Genomic DNA, 17,866 nt, shown 5'->3' with positions numbered 1-17,866 from the left:
AAGAAAAAATGGTCCTAAAATTCTCCAGAAATTCCTGATATAGGAAATATAATTCAGTATTCTGCTCTTTCTGCACAGAATACCTCGCTCATCATTCTGCTTTTGCTGAATTCTTTCTCTGGAGATTTTCCTGTCCCCCAAAGCAAGTGGAAGTCCCATCTGAGCCTCTGAGCAAGTTATCCTTCCTTCCTTGTGGTCCTCAGTCAGATTACATGGCGGCTCTTCGTCCCGAGCAGGACTCCTCCAAGGCACATCGATGCGTGCATTTACCCTCAGGCCCTGACCATTTCGCGGGCGCAGCAGGTCGGTTTGCGGCAGAAGAGTTCTCTCAGGGGTTGGGTTCAGTCCCAGCGCAGGGTGGGAGACCGCGGCGGCGCAGCTGCGTCAGTGACCCCCGCTGGCCACGAGAGGGCAGACTGATGCCACAGCGCGGGGATGCGGCGGGCGGTCAAGGACCACCCCCCCACCCACCCAGACCCTCTCCCCAGTGGACGCCTTCACTGGTCCTTGCCAACACCATCTCCCACCGTCACCGCAAATCCCATTTGAACAATCCCCCTCAACCCGAAGCAAACTCACGCTTACCTTCCGGGAGCGGCCCCGAGGTCACCACCCTTCCTCCTCCCCACTCCAGCCACCGCACGTTCTCCTCCCCCCAGCTCCTATAACCGTTTGGGAACTAAAGGGTTAACTCCGCCCTTCCACTGGGCCCATTTTCTCCAAGAATCCGCTCAATCTGGAAGGTGGGGGCGGTCCTGGATGGACTGGGTCACGGGGACCCTGGGCTCACCTACCTTAACGCCCTCCCGTCCACCCCCAGACACACACACTTCCGTCCGCTCGCACCTCTTCTGGCCAAGATCCCGCGTCCGCACAGCTCTCTTCCCCAAACGGAACCAGGTAGGGGGAGGGACGAGGTGGGGCGCAAAAGGGCCCCCGCGGGCCCCGAGCGCGTCTCTGGTCCCGCTCGCGATCCCAGCGCGGAAGCCTCTTGTGCGGACGCCGCTCTCGGAAGAGGAAGGCGCGGAGGGTCTCGGGGGAGAGCCCGCGGGCTGGGGGCGCGGGCCTGTTCGCGACTTCGGGGAGGGGACGAAGGGGTTAAAGCGCCAGTCGCCGAGTCTGGGAGGGGAAGCGGCGGGAGGAAGGGCTCGGAGCTTGGCTCAGGACCTCCCCCGTTCCCCCCGGACGGCCGGACGCCCCTGCTGGCACCCTCCCGGGCCAGGCGCTCACGCGCGCACACAAACACTCCTCTCCCCGCCCCTCCCTCGCGCCCTCTCGCATCCTTCTCCCCCGAACGCCGGCTCCTCCTGACACACACGCGCCCGCGCGCGGCCGCCGCGCTCGTCCTCCGGGGCCCGGCGCTCGGCTGCCGGCGCCCACCTGCCCCGCCGCGCCCGCCACGCGCCCCTCGCGCCGCCGACACCGAGCCACGCAGCGGGAGGGGGCGGCGTGCCCAGCCTGATGCCCGCGACGGGCCGCTGAGCCGCAGGGCCCCGAAGAGGCCAGAGGGGCAGCGCCCGCCCGCAAAGCCGCGGGCTGAAGCCATGCTGCGCCCCGGCCGCCCCGCCGGAGCCCTCCTGCTCCTGCTCCCGCTGCCGCTGCTGCCGTTGCTCCCGGGCGGCCACGCGGGCAACCTGACGGTGGCCGTGGTGCTGCCGCTGGCCAACACCTCGTACCCGTGGTCGTGGGCGCGCGTGGGACCGGCCGTGGAGCTGGCCCTGGCCGGGGTGCGAGCGCGGCCTGACCTGCTGCCCGGCTGGACGGTGCGCACCGTGCTGGGCAGCAGCGAGGACGCGAGGGGCGTCTGCTCCGATACCGCCGCGCCCCTGGCCGCGGTGGACCTCAAGTGGGAGCACAGCCCCGCGGTGTTCCTGGGCCCCGGGTGCGTGTACGCGGCCGCCCCGGTGGGGCGCTTCACCGCGCACTGGCGGGTGCCGCTGCTGACCGCCGGCGCCCCCGCGCTGGGCTTCGGGGCCAAGGACGAGTACGCGCTGACCACGCGCGCCGGGCCCAGCCACGCCAAGCTGGGCGACTTGGTGGCGGCGCTGCACCGACGGCTGGGCTGGGAGCGCCGGGCGCTGGTGCTCTACGCCTACCGGCCGGGCGACGACCAGCCCTGCTTCTTCGTGGTGGAAGGGCTGTACATGCGCGTGCGCGACCGCCTCAACATCACCGTGGACCACCTGGAGTTCGCCGAGGGCGACCTTGACCACTATACCCTGCTGCTGCGGACCGTGAGGCGCAAAGGCCGAGGTGAGGGGGGCGGCGCGGGCGGGTCTTCCCCCACTCCCCCGCAGCCTCGGCGGGAGGCTCCGTTCCTCTCTCTTCCTCCGCCGGCTCTCGCCACCGTACTGAGCTCCCACACGCCCCCGCCCGCGTGCCACCGCTCCCTCCAGCCGAAAGTGCTTGCGGCTACCTGACACTTAGTAGGTCCCCGGCTTCATGCCCAGCCCTCCTTTCCTCCTCCATTTTCGGTCGCCTCCCAGCAGCCTTTCCCCTCCATGTTCTCCTCCACACTCCCTCTCCCCTTCCAGTCCCCCTTCCAGCGGGCCCGCCTCCTCCTCTCCCTCCCGGGTTCACCCCACCTTCCCCACCTTTGGCTCCGCTTTGCTGGCTCTCCCTGTCTCGGCTCCTTCCCTCATGCCCGCCCACCGACTCCTCCCAGCCCTCTCCACCTTCCTTCAGCCTCGGCCTAGACGAGCGTGGAGTCGGTGAACTTCCTTCCCCGAGTTCCTCCTTCCCACTCCGCGGGGATCCAGCTTCTCTCTCTTTCTGACCACCCCCTTCCTCCCCAGTTATCTACATATGCAGCTCCCCAGATGCCTTCAGAACTCTGATGCTTTTGGCCATGGAAGCTGGTCTAAGTAGGGAAGACTACGTGTTCTTCCACCTGGACCTTTTTGGACAAAGCCTGCAAGGTGCACACGGCCTTGCTCCCCACAGGCCCTGGGAGAGGGGGGATGGGCAGGATATCAGTGCCCACCGGGCCTTTCAGGTGAGTGTCTAGGCTGTAAGCCCAGGCAGTGGGACTTGGAGCTGGTGGCACCCAGTTTCTGGGCATTGGGTTCCCCAGGGTCTGAAGGGATTCCAGAAAAGAGGCTCTTGATTGCTCAGGGAGGCAGGTGAGGAAGGGCAGGAGGGGGTGAGGGGTGGCTGGAGGGCTGGGAGACTTCAGAGCCAGGAGGCTAAAAAGATGAGCGAATGGGCCTGGGTTGGGAGAGCGTTCCAATAGCACAGACTAGCAGAACTCAAGAAGTCATTCACCGGGGTCCCCTGCTTACACATGACATGGAGCCCACCCACTTTGACCTTGAGCGAAGCAGAGATGCACTGGGGGAGGTGGGCCCCAAGGTACTGGGAGGACTGGATCAGCTCCCAGCTCCCCCGCTCCACTGACCCCTTCCTCAGGCTGCCAAGATCATCACGTACAAAGAGCCTGGTAACCCTGAGTACTTGGAATTCCTGCAGCAGCTAAAACACTTGGCCCGTGAGCAGTTCAACTTCACAGTGGAGGATGGCCTGGTAGGAAGGATCCTGGGACCTTCCAGCATGGACATCCAGCCCCCACCCCCACCCCCACCCTGGCCCTCTGCCAGCAGCCTGCCTGTCCTCTTAGCCATCTCTGCATGCCCAGGCCTCCCATGCTTCCCCTTCCCCCAGTTCCCACTTCTCAGGATGACCAAGAGGGACAATGACAAGTTGTTCAGCCTCTGAAACTCAGATCCTCACAGTAAAATGAGGATGACATGTTCTGCCCTACCTGCCGCGCAGGATTCGGAAGCAGAGGGATTGGTAGAGGCATCTTTTAAGTAGAAAAATCTCTGTCCTGTGGAGGTGTTTTCTCCTGCCCCCCTCCGAGCTCCCAGGACCCTCCATCTCCTCCTCCTCCTCCACGATGCCCCACTCAGCACCCCTTGTACATCCCACCGCAGCCAAGCTCTGCTCACCACCACAGGTGAACACCATCCCAGCAGCCTTCCACGACGGGCTCCTGCTCTATGTCCAGGCAGTGACAGAGACTCTGGCACACGGGGGAACTGTCATGGATGGGGAGGCCGTCACCCAGCGGATGTGGAACCGGAGCTTCCAAGGTCAGGGGCTGGAGGTGACAGAGATAGGCTACCTTCGGGCGCCCCATGCAGGAGGTCATGAGATGCCGAGGGGTGGGGGTGTTACTCATCCATGCCTGTCCTTATATAAGGAAGCTCCACAGCTTCCCTTGGGCCTCCTTCCCCACTTCCCTAGCTCCCTCAAGAAGGCCGCCTAAGTGGGGCACCTGGGTGGTTCAGTCTGTGTTATCAGGCCCTGAGGATCCAGCCAGGGCTCTCTGCTCAGTGGGGAGTCTGCTTCTCCCTCTTCCGTGGCCCCTCCCCCTCCGCTCATGCTGTCTCTTGCTTTCTCTCTCCAGGAAATACATAAAATCTTTAAAAAAAAGTCCTTCTATGTACGCAACTTCAGTCATTCCTACTGCTGATACATACGTCCCTTTCGTCATTACACACGTTGTGAACACGTTGTTGCTATTGCGCGTGTTTGGAGAGCAAGGCAAAGATGGCCGAGGGAGAGAGACCCGGGGAGAGTGCTGAGCTGGCACTCTGTCCAAACAGCCCTCTTTCCCCATGCCCCAGGTGTGGCAGGATACCTGCACATGGACAGCAATGGAGATCGGGAGACCGACTTCTCCCTCTGGGATATGCATCCTGAGACGGGCACTTTCAGGGTAAGGTTATGCCCCCAGAAGACGGTGCCAGCTGGCACTGACCTCTTGTCCTCCGGCCTTCCCCCACAGCTGTGCCAGGGCATTTCTGCTCAGTCGTCACTTTTGGAGAGCCCTGGATGAGAGACCCAGCTCCGGTCCAGGGGAGCAGCCAGAATGACAGGGACCCATAGGCATTGCCCTTGGGGAACCCCATGTGTGAGGAGGGTGCACGGCCCTACCCTCAGGAAGTCCATGTCTCCTCAGACAGGCAGGACCCTCTCCCCAAGAGACAGGCTGATCTGGGGGTCATATAGCTCTCTACGTTCAGTAGGGACAGGAAGGAATTGGGGCTACAAGCCCTGAGGAGCAGAGCATCCAGGGAAGACTTCCTGGAGAAGGGATACATGCGTTAGGCCTGGGAGTGTGGACTGAGAACATTGCCTTTCCTGTTTCCTATGTGCTTCAGCCCAAGGTTATAAACTCCCTGAATGTCAAGTTGGGGTTCTGCATGGAGTTTTCTTTAGAAAGCCCGCTTGGGGTGGGTGGGGAGGCAGCCCTGCTCCCAGGGACAGGAGGCGGCACCCCAGACCTCGCCCGCCTCCACTGCTGCCCTCCTGCAGGTTGTTCTGAACTACAATGGGACTTCCCAGGAGCTGATGGCTGTGCCGGGGCGCAAACTGAACTGGGCCCTGGGGCACCCTCCTCCTGACACCCCCGAATGCGGCTTTGACAATGAGGACCCAGCTTGCAACCAAGGTGACTGCCTCTTGCCTTCCAGGCCTCCGATCTGGAGACGGACAGTCTCTTCCCCTGCTTCAGGAGTCAGACAGGTGCCCCTCTCCCACACTGAGGGTTTTCTGAAGACAGTCCTCCTGCCTTTTTCCTCCCTGCTTCCATCTTCCTGGTTCACTGATTAACTATTCGAAGTTTCTTCCTCCTGCTCTCTAACCCAAATCTCTCTTGCTGGAACCTGGACTCTTGTGCAGATCACTTTTCCACCCTGGAAGTGCTGGCTTTGGTGGGCAGCCTCTCCCTGTTCAGTGTTCTGACTGTCTCCTTCTTCATATACAGGTGAGTCTTGGGGTGAGGGTGGGGAGTGAGACTAGTGGAGGAAGCAGCAGGGACCTGGAGGGAAGGGGGCAGAGAAGCAGGACAGTGAGGGAAGGTCACAGGAGATGAGGAAGGAAGGAGGCTAGAAAGCCGGAGGACACAGGGAGGAGAGAAGGAGGGCCTGGAAGGGACTGGGAGATCAGGGAAGAGCAGAGGGGTTGGGCATCACAGGCCTGTGGGTTCTGGCCTGGGGGCTGGTGGCTCCTTCCGTCAGATATGCAGACCTGATGGGGAATGGTGGCCCTGAGGCAGTGGGCCCAGTCTGTTGAGCAGGGGTGCTGAACCCAGAGCAGGGGAGGGAAGTGAGGGAGCCCCACTCCCGCCTTCCAGTGGGAAGCCAAAATGAAATGCAGACATTAACGCAGGGAGGGGAAGATCAGTGCTGGCTGAGCTGAGACTATGTGCCAGGCGCTGCCACACGCTGTTTTCTTTTCATTCTTATAACAATGCTTTGAAATAAATGTCGAGGTCACCAGTCCCCAAATCAGGACACTTGGACATGAGGGCATGAGGCTCAGAGACATGAAGTGACTGCCCAAGGTCCCCGTGGGGCAGGCAGGACTTGCCCCACACCCCCTGACTCTCAGCTGATAGAGGAGGGGACTCCCCTGTCCCCCACCCCCGTCAGCACCTGCGGTGGTCCCAGGGCTCAGAGGAGGGGCCGCTCAGCTGCCCAGCCCAGGGCCAGGGGATCGGACGTGGGTTCAGAGAGAGGTCTACTGCCTCAGGAAGATGCAGCTGGAGAAGGAACTGGCCTCAGAGCTGTGGCGGGTGCGCTGGGAAGACGTGCAGCCCAGCAGTCTGGACAGGCATCTCCGGAGTGCGGGCAGTCGGCTGACCCTGAGTGGGGTAAGAGCAGGGTTAGGGGAAGGTGTAGGAGGGCGGGGTGTGGGGCTCGGGGACAGTGCCTGGGGGCTGGGCCCCAGAGCAAGGTTCTAGTCTCAGCTCAGCCTTCACTTGCTGTGTGTCCTGAGGTGAGTCTCACTGCCCCTCTGAGAGGACCTCAAATCATAATTATGCCCACAGAGCCTCCTTCAGAGGAGGCTTTCAAGATTCAGAAATAGTGTACGGGAAAATACATATTAAAAAGAAATAAAAAGGGGCGCCTCGGTGGCTGAGTCTTTAAGCATCTGCCTTCAGTTCAGGTCATGATCCCAGGATCCTGGGCTCGAGCCCCACATCAGGCTCCCTGATTGGTGGAAAGCCTGCTTCTCCTCCTTCTGTCCTTACTTGGTGCGCGCGCTCTCTCTCTCTCTGTCAAATAAAGAAAGAAAACCTTTAAAAAATATAAATAAATAACTAGATAAATAAAAATCTTAAAAAAAAAAAAAAAAGGAAGAAACCAGAGAAGGATTTTATGATGTGGAAAGAGAAGCAGGCTGACACCAAGCTAAGGCGGGGCAGAGCTCTGGCCACCAGGTCAGAGAACGGCACCTGCAGTGAGGCTCACAGCGGGACCATCTCTCCTGCTCTCCATCCCTCCAGAGAGGTTCCAATTACGGCTCCTTGCTGACCACAGAGGGCCAGTTCCAAGTGTTTGCCCGGACAGCGTATTATAAGGTGGGCCAGGGGAAACACTGCCATTCTTGGGGCAGGGCACAGGGCGGTCCCCACCACAGGGCCATCTTGGTGACATCCTCCATTCCTTGCCCAGGGCAACCTCGTGGCCGTGAAACGTGTGAATCGTAAGCGCATTGAGCTGACGCGAAAAGTCCTGTTTGAACTGAAGCATGTAATGTGGGGGAGTGAGGCGGCAGCCACGGGAGGGTCATGGGAGGGCGACAGGGTATCCCAGGAAAGGAATGGACCCTTGCATATTGTGCGCAGGGGAGAGGGTCCTAAATGAGGGAAGAGACTAGTGGAGGAACCCTGGAGGGGGTCCTTGAGGGGCTGTACTGGATGCCCCAGGGGGGTGGAGGGGTTAGGAGGCAGAGTAAGCAGGGAGCACATTCTGGGGGAGGCGGGAGTGTTCTTCAGAGCACGGGTGGGAATCACCAGGGTCCTAGACTTTGTCTGCAGAGTGAATAGGGCCTTAAGAAGACTGAGGGGGTCCCTGAATGGGCGGGGGGCACCTGGTGAGGAGCGAGATCTCTGCCGGGTTCCTGATACTGGCTATCACGTCCAGATGCGGGATGTACAGAATGAACACCTGACCAGGTTTGTGGGTGCCTGCACTGACCCCCCCAACATCTGCATCCTCACAGAGTACTGTCCCCGTGGGAGTTTGCAGGTGAGGGGGACAAGGACTGTCAGCAGATCTGGGTTTAGCCCTGCTTCTGTCCCCCACTGGCAATGACCCCAGGCAAGCTTCTCCTGCTTTCTGACCTTTATTTGTCTAATCTGTAAAATGCTGGGGGCAGGGGTGGGGGGTGTGTGCAGATGCACTGGAGTAAATCCAAGGCTTTGTCCTGCTGTGCGGGTTTGTGTCAGTCGGCCTCCGAACCCACCCTGGAGTCCCCAGGGTTCATGCCTGACTCTCACTGCCCAGCAGGACATTCTGGAAAATGAGAGCATCACCTTAGACTGGATGTTCCGGTATTCTCTCACCAGTGACATCGTCAAGGTGGGATTTGTGGGGGAGGGGCCGAGCATGCTTCTCCCCAGCCTCAATTGTAGGTCCCGCTGATACCAAGGCCTCTGCCTCCCCAAATTCCCCAGGGTATGCTGTTCCTACACAGTGGGGCCATTTGCTCCCACGGCAACCTCAAGTCATCCAACTGCGTGGTAGACGGGCGCTTCGTGCTCAAGATCACTGATTTTGGGCTGGAAAGCTTCAGGGACCCAGAACCAGAGCAAGGCCACACCCTCTATGCCAGTGAGCCCTAACCCTAACCCTAACCCTAACCCTAAGACCCTCCCCCACTTCCCAAGCCCAGCCCAGCAGGAGGCCTGATGTCTGGCTTCTCTAGGGCTCAGCAGGCCTTTCCTGATTCCGGGTTCAGTTCATCCTCCAGTGCAAAGGGGAGCCTGACACAGTGGTCCCGAGGCTTCCCTGTACCACTCGGTGTGATGTCTCCAGGTCACTCCGGCCGCATCTTCTAGGACCTTGCTTCTCCCACCCCTTAGTTTTAAGGCCCTTCGCCCCATGACTCCTGACCTCTGACCTGCAGAAAAGTTGTGGACAGCCCCTGAGCTCCTGCGAATGGCCTCACCCCCTGCCCGGGGCTCCCAGGCAGGGGACGTGTACAGCTTCGGGATCATCCTTCAGGAGATTGCCCTAAGGAGCGGTGTCTTCCACGTGGAAGGTTTGGACCTCAGCCCCAAAGGTGAGAGACCTCTGCTGTCCCCGAGCACTGCCCCAATTACACCAGCCTTTGTGCCAGGGACTCCGAATCATGCCCTCCCCGCCCGGGCCCGCTCCCGCCCTGCCCTCCGCACCGGCTCTCTCTGGCCCTTGGCGGGACCCTCCCCTCAGCCCCTCTTTTCCCCACTGCGCAGAGATCGTGGAGCGCGTGACCCGGGGGGAGCAACCCCCCTTCCGGCCCTCCCTGGCCTTGCAGAGCGGCCTGGAGGAGCTGGGCCTGCTGATGCAGCGGTGCTGGGCGGAGGAGCCGCAGGAGCGGCCGTCCTTCCAGCAGGTTCGCCTGATGCTGCGCACGTTCAACAGGTGGTTGGCGCCTTCCCCTGCCTCCCCCGCCCCAGCCCACCCACCACAGCCACGCCCCCGCCCCGCCCACCCCCCCACAGCCCCCCGCCCCCACAACCTCCCCGGCCCCCACAGGCCCCCCTCTGGGAGCACTGCCTGGCCTGGCTGTCCCATTGTCCACAACCTCTTGTGCCCCTCCCCATACCAACATTGCCCCCCACCAGCCCCTCCTCTGCAACAGAGCAGAACTAATAGGCTTCCGGCCTCCCACCCCTCCACAGGGGCCCCCACCCCAGCCCTTGGCCCTCCCTGCCACAGTATGCCCCAGCAACCCCTCCCCACGCCCTTCTGCGGGCCTGTGTGTCCACCCTCCACCCCTCCACCTCCTCTGCCTCCTTCTAACCTGCTTGCCTTCAACAAAGATGAACAAAGGAGCCAAGGTCTCTCCAGGCCGGACTCTGGGGTCTCAGAGATGAATGGAACTTTCCTCCTGCCCTTTCCCCCAGCACACCCATCCTGCCAGGATCCCCAACCCCAACCCTCTCTGGGGGCCCCACCGCACTTGGGGGGTGGGCTGACATGAATCCTGAGAAGGGTGAGTGCCAGGGTGGGCACGGCAGGGCTTGGGGGGGTGCTCGACGGGTTGCTCCTCTCTCACTGCGTCCCCGTACCCCCACCCCGGCCTCAGAGAGAACAGCAGCAACATCCTGGACAACCTGCTGTCGCGCATGGAGCAGTACGCCAACAACCTGGAGGGGCTGGTGGAGGAGCGGACCCAGGCCTACCTGGAGGAGAAGCGCAGAGCGGAGGCCCTGCTCTACCAGATTCTGCCGCAGTGAGGGCCCAGACCAGGCCTCGCCCGTGCCCCGCCCCCCGCACCACCTCGTGCTCTGATCCCCCCCAACCTCATGCTGTGATCCCCCCACCTCATGCTCTGATCCATCCCACCCCGTCCCTGACCCCGCAGCTCCGTGGCTGAGCAGCTGAAGCGTGGGGAGACGGTCCAGGCAGAAGCCTTCGACAGTGTTACTATCTACTTCAGTGACATCGTGGGCTTCACGGCCCTGTCGGCAGAGAGCACGCCCATGCAGGTGAGGCCCCTGGGAAACCAGGCCCGTGTGCTTGGCCTCGCAGCTCCGCCCGGTCAGACCTGCCTGCTGGTTCCACTGTTCCCACTCGATCCCAGCTGGGGGACCTTCCTCCCTACCCCCCTTGGCTTCTCTTCCCTTCCAGGTGGTCACCCTACTCAATGACCTGTACACTTGCTTCGATGCCGTCATAGATAACTTTGATGTGTACAAGGTGAGATGGTAATGGACGGGGTCAGAGCACGGGGAAGGGCAGAACGCCAGAGAGCGTCCAGAGAGGGGCCCATGAAACCCGGGCAGAGACTGTTACCCGGAGCCCCAGGACCAGGCAGAGCAAGGACGCAGGGGGCGGGGGAGCGGAAACACAGACAGGGCCCACAGTGTGTGGGCGGCACCAGGTCCGGCCCAGCCCCCGGCGCTCAGGGCGTGCATCCGGGGCGGCCCCCCGCAGGTGGAGACCATTGGCGACGCGTACATGGTGGTGTCGGGGCTCCCCGTGCGCAACGGGCTGCTGCACGCCCGGGAGGTGGCCCGCATGGCTCTGGCGCTGCTGGACGCCGTGCGCTCCTTCCGCATCCGCCATAGGCCGCAGGAGGAGCTGCGCTTGCGGATCGGCATCCACACAGGTGAGGGGGACCCCCCCGGGGGGCGGGACTGTCCCCAGGCCGGCCCCCCCGCACCGCCCCCATCACACACGCGCACACCTGGTCCCAAAGGGCCTCGGTCCCGCTTCTGCCCTGCCCAGCAGCCACCATGCGTTCTGACCCGGCTGCCACCCTGCACTCCCCGCAGGGCCCGTGTGCGCCGGTGTGGTCGGGCTGAAGATGCCCCGGTACTGCCTCTTTGGAGACACAGTCAACACCGCCTCCAGAATGGAGTCTAACGGGGAAGGTGAGGCAGCTGCCCCAGGCAGCCGGAGAGGGCGGGTGGGCGGGGCGAGGAAAGCCCCTCGAGCAGGCACCCCACCCAGGGCGCTGGCACCCGGCCTGGGCTTCCGTGCGGGCCCATCACCTCCAGTCCTGTCAGAGAGCCAGCCCCCTCCTGCCAAGTGCTTCGAAGTCTTTCCGGCCTGTGTTCAGCAGTTCCCCAAGGGGAGCCTGCCCTTCGGTGCCTCTGAGCCCTCTGGAATGTGCTGGAGGGCTTCGGGCAGCCGCTGGGGTGGAAATCTCAGCTCCACAACCCACACAGCTGTGAGTCAGTCTGCCTCCAGCCTCTGGTGTCCTTCTCTGTAAGATGAGAATAAGAGATGTACCTTAGAAGAGTTATGTGTGAAACCCAAATGACACAACCAGGTTATAACTGTCACTCGACTTTTCTGAGCTTCAGCTGTTTATCTGCAAAGTGACACCTGTCTCAGGGCTGTGGAAGAGCCAGCACAGGTCCTCCTCTCATTAGGCACCTAGTGCGTGCTAACCCTCCCTCTTCCCCAGTCCTGCTTCCGGCTGTCTTCTACCTCCTGCTATACTCAACTCGAATCAACTCCGTAGACCTGTACTGAGTGACTGCCAAGTGCTGGGCCTCGGGGTGCTAAGACGACCCAGACCCACTGGAGGCGCCTCATGCAGACCCCATCCAAGCCTCAAGGCAGGAGAAGGGCTACTTGGGAGCCCCAAGGGCTCTGGCTCAGCAGACACTCCCTAGGCACTGCCTGGGGCAGCCAGGAGGAGAAAGCCCCTCCCTGAGGTCAGTCTTCAAGGAGCCTGTTCTCAGAAATGGTTCAAGGACTCAACAAGAACACTATGCTACAGACCAGGAGCGGCGGGGCAAGTTCAAGAGAAGTGTGGGGGATACCAGGTCAGGAGTAGGAGCCTAGATCTGACCTCGCAGGTGGGGCGTATCTCCTCCCTTAGGCCTCCGTTCCCTCAGCCCTAAAATGAGTATTGAGTTCAACAAGAGTAACAGCAACCACTTAACAGAGTGCTTCCTGTGCACCAGATTCTGTTTAAAGACTTCGTGAGCATTAAATTTAATGCTCCTAACAAGGACTTAACAAGATCTGACTCTAGATTTCAGCTCAGGTCCTGATCTTAGGGTTGTGGGATAGAGACCTGAGTCAGGCTCCCTGCTCTGCGGGACGTCTGCAGGAGAGTGTCTCTGCCCCTTCAGAGATCAAAAGTAGGCAGAGAAGCAGGCTCCCTGCTAAGCAGAGAGCACGATGTGGGGCTCGATCCCAGGACCATGGGATCATGACCTGAGCTGAAGGCAGAGGCTTTAACCCACTGAGCCACCCAGGCGTCCCTTAATTTTTTTTTTAAAGATTTTATTTATTTGAGAGAGAGAGAGAGTGAGCACAAGGGGTGGGGGAGAGAACCAGCAGGAGGAGAGGCAGAGGGAGAGGGAGAAGCAAACTCCCTACTGAGCAGGGAGCCTGATGTGGGGACACAACCCCAGGACCCTGACATCACGACCTGAGACAAAGGCAGCCGCTTAACTGACTGAGCCACTCCAGCGACCCAGGTTTTTTTTTTTATATATATTAAGCTCCATGCCCAGTGTGGAGCCCCGTGCGGGCCTTGAACGCACAACGCAGATATCATGGCTTGAGCTGAAATCAAGACTCAGACACTTAGCTGACTAAGCCACCCAGGCACCCCTGGTTTTAAATGATTTAAATATAAATGGCCACAGGTGACTAGTGGCTACGGTGTCGGACAATAGAGTCTAGAATTCTAAGGGAGAGGCCAGTATGGTCACACTCCAAATGGAGGGGTGGAACTCTGAATTCAGAGGCTTTCTAGACCAAAAGAAAGGAAGAAGAGCACCCTTCTAGCCCTGCAGTTCCCAATTTCCCTGCTCCTATTTCTCCATACCCCACCTTCCCTTCTTCTCCCTTATTCTTCCCAGCCCTGAAGATCCACTTGTCTTCTGAGACCAAGGCTGTCCTAGAAGAGTTTGGTGGTTTTGAGCTGCAGCTCCGAGGAGATGTAGAAATGAAGGTAGAGAAGAAAGCCCCTTGCCCTCGCCATCCCCTGGAGTCCCAGGGAGGTGGCGGGGGGGTGGTTATCCTCCCCCAAGCCCTTTCTTAAGCAGCCAACCCACTCCCATCCCTAAGCCTCTCCTCTCATTTGGGTAAGTGGGTAAGGTGTGCTACTCCCCATCCCAACTGCCTCTTCTTTTTTCCTCCAGGGCAAAGGCAAAGTTCGGACCTACTGGCTCCTCGGGGAGCGGGGGAGTAGCACTCGAGGCTGACCTGCCTCCCCTCCTGGCCTTCCACACCCCCCTTCCCTGTGCCAGAGGTAACAGAGAGGTGCCAGACCTCAGCCTCACCCACAGCAGCCCTGCCATTGCCAAAGGATCAGAGAAGTAGTTGAACAACTCGGATGTGCTAACCCAGTGGAGACACCAGATACAACCTATGCAGGAGGACTGGTGTTGGGGAGAACTTGGGAGTTCATGGAACTGGACCAAAGCACACAGTCATGCCCAGTGGCGCACACAGTCATGCCCAGTGGCACACACAGAGACAAGTGTACCCACTCTCCATCCTGACTCAGGCCAGGCTAGGGTGTGGACTCCTGGATCCTGTCCCTCCCCCGCACTCTGTCAAACTTGGTACACTGTGACTTCTTTGGGGAGGGGGAAGAGCCACCTTAGAGGCAACAGGAAAAGGCCATGAGGGGAATCCACGTCTAGGCCTACTCCACTTGGGCCACAAACACACCTGTATCCACCTCCGCCCCCAACACTGGATCCAGTACACAGGGGAGAGGGGCAGCTTGGAGGGGCTGTGGGCCTATATGTCTTGTCTCCCTTGCGAGCAGAGGCCATTCACATCTGTATTCTAGTGAATGTCTCTGGAAGGAGAGTGGCTTCCCAGAAAACATAGCTGTGGTTTCCCCCCTTTACTCCAAATAAGACCATTTCTCAAGCTGGGAATACAGTATCTGCAAAGGGCTTCAGTCCCCCTTCAGCTACCTGACAGCCTGTGACTTCCCCCGAGCAGCGCTCACACTCCTGGTCCAAGGACCTGTTTACACCCTTCAGAATTATTGAGAACCTCAAAGAGTTTTCATTTATGTGGGTTAAATCTATTGATGTAAACCATATTAGAAATTAAAACAAGTCCTTATTAACGCATTTAAATAACTATAATAAACCAATCACATGTTCATATTTTTTTAAAAGATTATTTATTTATTTGACAGACAGAAATCACAAGTAGGCAGAGAGGCAGACAGAGAGAGAGGAGGAAGCAGGCTCCCTGCCAAGCAGAGAGCCGGATGCAGGACTCGATTCCAGGACCCTGGGATCATGACCTGAGCCAAAGGCAGAGGCTCAACCCCCTGAGCCACCCAGGCGTCCCACATGTTCATATTTTTTGTCAAGGACATTCTTAGTAAAAACTGGCTTTTTAATTTTTATTTTCTTCCCCGGCCAGTGTGTGGTAATGAAGAATACAATGAGTCATTCGGCGTCGCTGCCTTGGTTTCTGCTAAGACACAGCAGTTTCCCCCATTGCCTTCCTGCTGTCAGTGTACCTGTCAAGTCACAAAGTATTCGTAGGATTGTGCGGGGTCTTGACCTCATCCGACGACTGGAAGGGTCTTGAGGACTCCCAGGGTCTGCGGACCACAGCAGCTTGAGCACTGCTACACCGCCCAGCGTTGGGGAGGCCTGGGAGCCAGGAAGGATGGATGGACCCTCTCACCCCGGCTAAGGTTTGGACTGTCCACCTGCCCCTCCGCTCCCACGCCGGTGTAAGCCCGTGTGAGGGAGAGTTTGCCAGATGACTCCCATCTCGCCCTGCTGCCGCCCCACCCAAGCCCTTCCTGAGCAGGCCGGCAGGAATGCGAACGAGTGCGGGGGAGAGGTGGCCGCAGCCTCACCTCCCCCACGGGGAAAGAAAGTGCCAGACATTTCTCCAGTGCCATCCATCAAGTGCAGACAGGCCCCTCCTCCGACCTCCCTGCGCCTCTTCCTGGAGCGCGCGCCCCGAGGGACCAGGACGGGGCGGCGGGGCTGCCTTCAGGGCCGCGGGGGTCTGCGCGGAGGGGCAAGCCGTGCCCCCTCCCGCGCTGTGCAGTGCTCCCAGCCCACGCCGGGCGGCCCCTCAGACTCGACCTGCTGGGAGCCAGAGCGCAGCTGCCCGCGTCCACCTCCGCCCCGGGCCGGCGGGTGGCCCCGGGGCCCGCGCACACCCGGCCCCCCGCCTCCACCCCTGGTCCCCCGCGGCCGGCTGCGGAGAGGGCGGCGCAGGAGCGCGGCGCGGCGGCCGAGCTGGGGGGCGGGGACGGCCGAGAGGCCGGGCTCCGGGAGGGCGACGGGGAGCGCTGGCCGCCCGCGGACGGCGTCCAGAGAGACAATTGCAGGAAGTGGCCGGTCAGATCCTTCCGGGGCAGCCTGGCTCCAGCGCGGGCGCTCGAGGGGCGGGGGCCGCGGCGGGGGGCGCGAGGACAGGCGCGGGCCGCGCGGGGCTGCTGCGGCTCGAGAACCCCCCACCCCCGGGGCGACTTGCTTCTGGGGGAGGCCCCGGGGCCGGGAACACCTGGGAAAGCCACCGCCGAGGGGAGGGGTCTGCGGGGGGGGCCGCCCACGGGAGGCCGGTTTCCGGGGTTGTCCTGCGCAGCGGGGCTGCAGGGGTGCGGGGCGGCAGCAGGCTTTCCCCGGAGTACGATCCGCGAACAAACAACCGTCATCGCTGGCATCCAGCGGGGCCTGGCGCTGGACAGAGCCTCGCACGCGGGGAGCTCAGCCACCACGTGACGCCGCCGGCCAGGGGGTGGGGCGCGGCCGAGGCCCCGCGGGAGGGGGGGCGGCAGGGGGGCGCGGCGAGGTCCGGCGGTGGGGCAGTGGGGGCCGGCCCAAGCGGCCGGGGACTGCAAGAGAAAATAGGGCTGGCAGAACGCACTGAGCTTTCCCCCACCCGCTCCTCTCCCGGTCAAAGACCTTGGGTAACTGACCTGACATAGCCATACTTTTAGTAATAATCATATATTTTTCAATGATTTATCCTTTTCAGGACAGATCTATGGACTCTAATTAGCAGCAGAGGCCATTTTGCAGCCTGAAAGTCATTTTTTTAATGAAATTGTGGGAGTTACAGGACTATAAAAATAAATTAATTAACCATTAAAACAAAACAAACCACCTAATGCTGTCCAGGGAAATTTAATCTCGTTGAGTTGGAACAAAAGTAAGATTCAGCTGAGGCGTTTACCATCAAGATGAAGGGTTGAGATACTAATGAATATAGTGTCGCAGGAGGCGGAGGCCAGGGTGCTTGAGAGGTGGGTGAGGCCACAGGAAGAGAGGAGGTGCCGGGCAGGAACCCACTTGACAGGTGGTGTTAACCCCCGTCACTGAATTGGTTCGATAGGAAGAAGCTCCACCCACCTCACACTGGAGGCACCAATGATGAACCGGTGGGCTGCTGGCCCTTTAAGAACCTTTCCTCGGCCAACAGGTTCCACAGCCCTGTGCACCTGTCAGTTACTGTGATCCCCGTTCCAGGCGTGATGCAGCTGTCCTACTACTACTCTCTGCCCTTGGCTCTCAGATGTGGACTACATATGGCACACCTTGGTTGTTGGTAGGTCCTGTGATCGGGTCAGCTTTTTTATGTCCAGCTGGCTGGAACCATGCCAAAATGCCACACAGATCTCAGCAGTCAGAACCGGAGCAATTTCAAACTTCTACCAAGTGAGAGGCAGCGTCATGTTGGTTAAGAGACTAACTCTGGGGGCGCCTGGGTGGCTCAGCGGGTTAAGCCTCTGCCCTCCGCTCAGGTCATGATCCCAGCGTCCTGGGATCCAGCCCCGGTTCCAGCTCTCTGCTCAGCAGGGAGCCTGCTTCCTCCTCTCTCCTCTCTCTCTCTGCCTGCTTGTGGTATTTGTCTGTCAAATAAATAAATAAAATCTTAAAAACAGAAAAGAGAGAAAGAGACTAACTCTGGAGACAGACAACCTGGATTCAGACCGCAGCTCTGTCCTTCATAATCTGTGGATCCTCCGCGAAATCTTCAACCTGGAATGAGCATAGTAAGACCTACCTTGTGGGGCTGGGTTGAGGATTACATGAGTTAATTCCTCCCATTACATGCTTAGAAGGCTGACTGGCAGGTGACAGGAACTCGTTAAGTGTTTGCTAGTGTTATGAAGAGTCTACATTATGCAAACCAGGATTAGATATAAGGCATTCTTGATGTGCAGATAACATTTGGAAGTGAAATGCAGCACAAAATTAGACCCCTTAATGAGAGGTGTAATGAGATCTAAAAATGGGAGAGAAGAAAAAGTAGAGGTTGTACAGTCCAACTGCCGTCCCCGGGACAGCATCCTTCTGAAAATACCTGGCTTGTCTTTCGCGTTCTATTGGGAAACTTCCAGGGACTTGGAACTGAGACCGTTCTATTTTTGAACAACTGTAATTAGAATAATTTTACTG

At 59.8% G+C, this 17,866-nt stretch overlaps 1 protein-coding gene across 2 annotated transcripts; it reads left to right on the top strand.

Moving 5' to 3' along the window:
• Positions 1-788: 788 nt before the first annotated feature.
• NPR1 (natriuretic peptide receptor 1) lies at positions 789-14,587 on the top strand. Of its 2 annotated transcripts, none has more exons than XM_047704638.1 (22): positions 789-2,253; positions 2,796-2,995; positions 3,409-3,522; positions 3,956-4,091; positions 4,629-4,720; positions 5,320-5,455; positions 5,686-5,770; positions 6,538-6,658; positions 7,295-7,369; positions 7,464-7,541; positions 7,935-8,039; positions 8,298-8,372; positions 8,468-8,624; positions 8,920-9,075; positions 9,248-9,416; positions 10,084-10,230; positions 10,363-10,486; positions 10,629-10,697; positions 10,935-11,109; positions 11,276-11,374; positions 13,328-13,419; positions 13,610-14,587. In XM_047704638.1, the coding sequence occupies exons 1-22, from the start codon at positions 1,545-1,547 to the stop codon at positions 13,670-13,672; spliced, it is 3,177 nt and encodes a 1,058-aa protein (XP_047560594.1). In that variant the 5' UTR covers positions 789-1,544; the 3' UTR covers positions 13,673-14,587. The 2 variants fall into 2 exon arrangements, with proteins under 2 accessions (XP_047560594.1, XP_047560595.1); XM_047704639.1 differs by having other exon boundaries at positions 790-2,253; positions 8,301-8,372.
• The last annotated feature ends 3,279 nt before the right edge of the window (positions 14,588-17,866 follow it).

The sequence above is a fragment of the Lutra lutra genome, chromosome 15 (assembly GCF_902655055.1).
Source record: "Lutra lutra chromosome 15, mLutLut1.2, whole genome shotgun sequence".
Lineage (NCBI taxonomy): Eukaryota > Metazoa > Chordata > Mammalia > Carnivora > Mustelidae > Lutra > Lutra lutra.
Note: the sequence above shows the minus strand (reverse complement) of the source record. Positions and strands in the feature narration are given on the sequence as shown.